Source organism: Eutrema salsugineum, unplaced genomic scaffold (genome assembly GCF_000478725.1).
Source record: "Eutrema salsugineum unplaced genomic scaffold, Eutsalg1_0 scaffold_1, whole genome shotgun sequence".
NCBI lineage: Eukaryota > Viridiplantae > Streptophyta > Magnoliopsida > Brassicales > Brassicaceae > Eutrema > Eutrema salsugineum.
Window position 1 is genome coordinate 9,490,238 of NW_006256909.1, and position 7,212 is coordinate 9,497,449.

Here is a 7,212-nt window from a genome sequence, read left to right on the forward strand (position 1 = left end):
TATCTTCCCTCTTTTTGAGAGTGCTATTTATACCGAGCTCTTTGCTGGGAAATCTTATGAGGTTTTTTACCGAATTGTCGTCTTGCGTAGCGGTCTGTACGGGACCAGAAGAGGCAAACCGGATCGCTTCTGCGAACCCCGGAGATAAGACTTCAGCTTCAACGTCACATGCCAAAGTGACTAATCTCAAACAATCCGGCTTGGCCGTGAAAATGATATTGACGCATTCAAACTTCGTTATGAATTCGCTGTCTTATTATCAAGTGCTATCTTTATTAAGTTCTATCGCTTTTGCTTTGTATTTGAGTTTCAGTGGAGGATGTTTAATTTCCTCTTGTTGTTCTATGTTTGATTAAGTAATGAGAAGAATGATTGTGACAAAAAAAAAAAACCAACCATTCGCTACTAACTGGAAAAAAATTGTTAATTAGAATAATCGATAACTTCTTAGCCTATCTATTTTTTCTAATTTATTAAATAATTTGAAAGTACAATAATTATTATAATTGATCCACGAGTTCACTCGAATCCACAAATGTGCCATGAAACCCATACGGTACTCTAGACGGTAGTTTGATCGTAGCTTCAAGCTTTAAATTAACGGCGTTAATAATCTGAAGCTCCGACATCTCTTTCTCTTCGTCGTGAACGTGACAGAATATGTAACCGTCATCTTCATTTTCTCCGCCGTTACCGTTAACGAAGCCACCAGGCAAGAAAAACGGTTCTCCACCGTACTTCTCGCCGCCGTAAATGTATTTTTCGATTACGCCGGTGAAAAGATCAACCTTGGCGAAACCGGAAACTTTTGGCCAAGGATCAGCGATAGCCAGAAACGCGAACCGGGTTTTTCTACCTAACCGGTTTCGGTTAACCATACCGATCTCTAAATTCACCTCTTGAACCAACATCGCGCGGCGCGTGGCTTCACGCGTCCTGAGGTTTATCCTGATCTCAGTCAAGACGCTTTTCAAGCTCTCGTCTCTCTCATTGAATATAGAATCCGCCGGCGACATGCAAGATCCGATCACCACCACTTCCTCCGTCTCCGGAGATTCCCACGCGTTCCAGAGATGGAAACAGAATGTCTCCGGCGAATTTACCCAGATTATCTCAGAACCATCCGTCGCGTCTCTTGGCATTATCCCAAATCGCGAGACCTTATCCCCATCGAAAACCACCGGAGATTTTCCGGCGAGCATCTCCCCGAGCTTAAACACGACTTGTTGATCCGGGATCACCACGAAATTCTCCGTTATAGCGAAATCGTGAATCATCGTCGGAGTCTCGAGCGGAATCTCCAATTCCGGCGATTTAACGCCGTCCGGCGAGAATCTGAAGTATTTCAGGTAAGGCTTCTTCACGACGTCGTAGCTCAGCGCGTGGAGCTCCTTCGTTACCGGGTCGAGTTTCGGGTGGGCGATCATCGCGGATTTTAACTGACCCTCGAAATCGTAACGCCCAACGGTTTGGAGATCGCCGGTTTGAGTTATTTTCAATTGGTACGGTAAATCGTCTTCTGACATGGCTAAAAGCCGGTTATTGAAGTAAACCAAACCGGCGTTGGCTACTCCGACGCCGTTTTGGTTGTTGATGAGACCACAGAGCCCTCGCGCGTAAAAAAGCATCAGCCGAGCGATTCCCGAGTGGCCGTGAAGCTCGCCGATTGCTTTGGGAAAAACCGGTCGACCCAGTCGTTTTTCCTGAACCAATCTCTCGGTTTTAGTAAACCGGCAGGCGTAGCTAGCTGAACCGTTGGTTATTTTAACGGCGTGAACCATACCGTCTCCGTCGAATAAATGGTGCCCGGCGATCGGCTCAAACATTGGATTTGCGCCGTTACGGACGTAAACTCCGTCAATGCAGGCAGGGATTGTTCCTTCGACGGCGAGAGATTTTAGAACGGGAGATTCCGGTACCGGAGAATAGTTTCCGGCAATCTGAACACGTGGATCGGCGGTTTTGGGAAGAAGAGTACCTTGCTCGCGTGATATCAGCGCACGCTCAGCCGCGTCGATCGCAATCGCCGCCGCTTTCTGAAAGATATTTAGCCGCGGAGGATTATGCTGCGGCGGAGACGCGGTGGTTCTGGGTGTAAATAAAGGCCGTTTAAGGGGTAATTCCGTTACGTCGATCTGCACCGTGCATTTAATCTCCGGCTGTCTTTTAATGGGCCTAAAGCCTAAATCAATTTGGGCTTGCGGCCATGTTTTAGTACCACCTATCGACATTGTAAGCGGAGATACCATGGCTTTTGTTATGATCTTCGTTCGAATTTTGAGACTGATTGTATCTTGTTTTTGGTCTGAAGAGTGAGAGCGAGAGGGAGAGAGAGAGAGAGAGAGAGAGAGAGAGAAGAGAGAAGAGAGAGAGGAAAAGAAAGGAAAGTTCGATGATAAGAAAAACGAAGAAAGAGAAACTATATATAGAGTTGGGTAAAAGAGAGAGATAGAGAGTAATATCTATTTTCTTCAATACAACATTTAAGAAATGACTTCAAATCAGGCATGTATTATATTACATAAAATGTTCCAGGAAAAAATCATCTAAAACTAAATAACTTTTGAGTTCCCTTGTTATTAAGAGCAAATCCAGAAATTCATCAAGTCAAAAAAATTATTAGGAAAAAATCCTTTTTTTATATATATATCGTATTAGAAAAATGATTTGAAATCATGTGTTTATACACAACAAATCAAACATTTAAGATTTATTAAAGATCTAAAATCTACACAATAAAATCAAAAACCAAAAACTTAAACATTAAAGACTAAAACCAAAAACTTAAACATTAAAGACTAAAAGCCAAAAACCAAAAACGGCTTTAAAAACTACAACCATTTATGGTACATGTATATATATAATCATTATAAACCATTTAAATTATGATTTAAATGAAATAAATGTAATTGCTATTATTATTATTATTATTATTAAGATTCACAAATAAAATTAAATTAAACCTTCTCCTAAGAAATAGATTTCACAAATTAAGATCTGTTGAATTCTATTTTTTTTTAATATTCGGAAAATAATTTGAAATTATGTGTTACATTAAATGTCATTGGAACTAAACTTTTAAACTAATCTGTAAACAGTATTTTTTTTAAAAAAAAAATAATACTGCTATAATATGCCAATAGATCTGCTAAACCCAAACGTTTTAATTCAAAAGGTGGAAATTCAGTTCTTCATCGTTTTTCTTTTAATATTTGGTTATATAATTGTAGGTGTGTATGTGGTTTTGCTCATTTGATGTATCATGGATGAATTAATTTTTGTTATGATTTGGTACAAGTGAATGAATCAGATGCTTAAAAAAAAAAACTTATCAAATGCTTAAAAAAAAAACTTTACTCCAATAATTTCTAATTGTGATCTTTGTAATCAAATTTTTATTTACGAACTAAAAATTAAAAAATATAAATTTCTCAACGAGATTTCAATAAACTAATATCTCTCACTCCATGCGTCGGAATATATTTATTTTTTAAAAAATTATTAAGTTATGATTTATAAAGTAAATTAAAATTTACTATTTGGATCAGAAACTGGAGTGCAGAGTCGTGCCTGAACACAGGTTAATGAAGCATGTGCTTCAGGGCCGGAGGAGTTAAATATTTTTTTGGGGCCAATTTTCCAGAGTTTGAGTCAGTCCAAATGGTTTGTGAATAGGTGAAAGCATGTTTGGTTAAAAGTTTGCCTGAGTTCGATTCTTTCCAAACGCATATTTGTCATTTTTTTTGTCAATTATTTCTGGACTAAACTGCATTAAGAAAAATTTTAAAGGGTCAATTGTTTTTCTCACTTATAATTAGAGAAATCTCAGATACGGCAGTGCATTTGTTATTTTCTATATACGTCGATGTGGAGCGTCATAATCTATGGGTTAATTGTCGAAATCATCATTCTTCTCCAATCTTTCAAGGAAAACCTTGGTTAATTATGGGTGATTTTAGTGAAATATCGGCAGTTGATGATCATTCAGATTTCTGAATGTCGTTGTCCCATCTGTTATGAAGGATTTTCATGAGGTTATGTCTATTTGTACACTTACAGATTTTCCTACCATGGTCTTAATTTTACATGGTGGACACATCAAGACCATAATACCATCAGCAATAAATTTGGTCGTGCTTTTATCAGTGATTCCTGGTTAATCAATTTCCAAACTTCTTATCATCTTATGCTTTATTTGATACGGGCAGAACTTCATACCATGCTTGGTGGATGATTCGCTTAGTCTTTCGCTTAGTCTCTCAAGACGCACTGTCTCACAAACCTTTCAAACTTTTTAATGTTTTTGTCCTAAAAAAAAAGCAATGGAGTCAATACTACACTTGTATGTATATAAACAAAATTGATTTTTTTTTCTGAAAAGCATTAAAAGAATATAAAATTAAAATATACTACTAATACACTAATACTGAAACCAGATGTTAATAAGAGTCTTTTGAAGTCATAGCCTAGCTCCATGACGTTAGCGGAGCATTTCCTTTCTCTCCTTGTGAGGATAGTGTCTAGGATTAGTCAATCAATTGCTTTGAAAATTACGCATGAAAATTAGTTTCTTCTTACGACAGAGCTGTTCCTGCAACTCTGGAGATTATAAATTATTAAAAGAAATATGGTCCATTTTAAATTTTTGTATAGAAATAGAGATTTTTTGTTCGACTCACCAATAAATTAATGCTTCGTTTTTTCTAACATGTTTAATAATATTAGTAATTTTTACAATTGCTAAAATAATTTAAACTTAGGAAAAGCCTTTTGCTTCAAATTCCATAGTGATGATGTAGACGAAAAATACCCAAAAAAATATGAACTATGAAAACTTTCACATAGTTGATCCTGAGTTTTACGAAATAAAATAAACAATATAGAAATATCTTGTAAATTAAATAGATTTTTTATTATAAAGTAAAAACAAGAAGTGATATATTTGTTTCATTTAGTTAATTATTATTACTGTTACTGACATGATGAGATCTGATCACAATCCAACAAGCGTATCTGAGGAAAAAGAGGTCAAGATTTTATGTATAGTGTGTTCACATTCTATACACATGAAGATGCTGAGACTCTGATAGTACCCATCAGACCAGGCTAAATAAACAAACCGAATTTTATAATTGTATTCTAATATGTAGTGAAACCTAGAACCAAAACCTAGGATTAAATTTACCCCCGACATTAGTTTAGCTTTGTAATAAAACGTACAACAACATAATACTGGCACATCTATACGAATATTGTTGGGATATATTTCCATCAATGTAATTTTTTGACGATGGTACTAAATGTTTAAAACTTTAGGGGCTAACTATGTTTGTTTTATCAGGTTCTTATAATTGAAAGTACAGAACTACTATTTACTCTCGAAATATTAATGTCAATTATTTTCATTAAAGTTTAGTTAGAGAAAACCTTGCATTAGATTATAAAACCCTAAACTATCATCGAATTTGACTAGAAAAACTGGAACAAAAGTGAGTAAATGTAGGCAGAAACAGGATGATTGCTAGCTAGTCGCAGAAAGTTCCTGAATGCTGCTAGCTAGATCCAACTGTTATACGTGTCCAAATTTTTAAATAAACAACCATTTTAAGAACGTCGAGGTGGTAATTTATATGAATTGAATAATGAATTTGGTTATGCCAAGAAAAAATAATATTAGTTTAACCTGTCAGTTTTAGACTTCGCTATCTACCTATTGTGATAAAGATGACTAGAAAGTAATTTGATTGGTAAGATCAAAAACTAATTCGAGAGTGGTTAATAATAGAATTAAGGCAGGTAAGATATAAGCAAATCCATAAATAAAAATAGGGAATGTGCGTATTATGGTTTGACCATCCTATAGCCATTATCAACATTTGATCATGACCAACTCATTCACACTCGCACAGTTCACAGACCATTAGAAAACAAGTATCTTTAATACTAATGATTATGATTCAATATGTGGAAGAGAAATTCATTGAAAAAAAAAAACAAATTTCGCATAAACATAATTTATAATTATCATTTTAACGTATTTAACCAAACGTTGTCTTTATCAGTGTAAAATTTTCATGGATCATTGGAATCGTCAAATGAATTTATAAAAATTACATAATTATAGATACAAAGGATTTTTTGGTCATATCAAAAAATAAATGTGTTAAATTCAAAAACTTATAGATTCGAATATTAATTGCAAATTTATTTCTTCAAAAAGAATAATTCTGAAATCTTTTAATTATTAAAAATGCATCATTTAGTTTTGGTTTTACATTGTACGCCATTTCAAATTCGTAAATTAAAAACACTCGTAAAACCATCTGAGAATATAACATACGTATTTGTAAAAAAGAAGAAGATATATATTCGAAAAGCCGAAAGATATTTGAGAATTGATTGTTTGACAAATCCACCGACCTCGTCAAAAAGAAAACTTTTCCATACTTGAAGGTCCCCTGACTATTATAATCATTGGAATTGGGGATCCTTATTCTCTATTTTTAGTTAGGTTCTGTTATGAAAACATAATTTATTTCGTCAATAGTCACTTATAATTTTTTAAAATTCAACAGTCTATCGCTTGAAATACACGCTATAGTAATCCTTATTCAAAATGACAATGTAACATCCACTATTAAAATGCTTAAGGATTTATAATCCAACTATTGTTAAGTGAATGATCCAATATGTATCTATAATCTATAATAGATAATTCAATTTCACATATTGTAAATGAAAGTTTAACAAACCATTAGCAAAATATCACATACTTTACAGTTTTTTAAATTCCAAAATTAAAAAGTGATTACGGAAATAAGTTTCTTTCCTATATTGATCAGTGTAGGAAAACTAATTGGATCCAAACCGTTTGATAACTCTAAAATTTTTAGATTAAATTAACTAGTCTTGGATATTCTTAGTAAAACAAGAAACATTCTTAGAAATAATTTTTAGTTTTGCAGACTATTTTTTTTTCTTTTCAGTTATCATGTTCAATTGTCGTAAGACTACTGGAGATCTTGTTGACTAAAGAACCGACTTGTGTGGTAGAAAATATACCAAAAAAATAATATGTTAAAATAACTGAATCTCTATTAATGTTTTAGGGAGAAAAGTTATTATTACAATTCCATGACAAAATGTCGTTTTATTGTAATAAGATAGCGAGACACATTATACACGCCTGCATATATCTACACGTTGGTAGGT

The 7,212-nt window shown here is 34.1% G+C and overlaps 1 protein-coding gene across 1 annotated transcript; it reads right to left on the bottom strand.

Annotated features, from left to right (window-relative positions):
* Window positions 1-500: 500 nt before the first annotated feature.
* LOC18031100 (9-cis-epoxycarotenoid dioxygenase NCED2, chloroplastic) lies at window positions 501-2,262 on the bottom strand. Its single transcript, XM_024149783.1, has one exon. It carries the CDS (start codon window positions 2,247-2,249, stop codon window positions 501-503), a length of 1,749 nt encoding a protein of 582 aa, XP_024005551.1. The 5' UTR covers window positions 2,250-2,262.
* Window positions 2,263-7,212: the final 4,950 nt, after the last annotated feature.

Coding starts and splice junctions, on each gene's coding strand:
- LOC18031100 (XM_024149783.1), bottom strand. CDS start 2,249: ATGGTATCTCCGCTTACAATGTCGATAGGTGGTACTAAAACATGGCCG.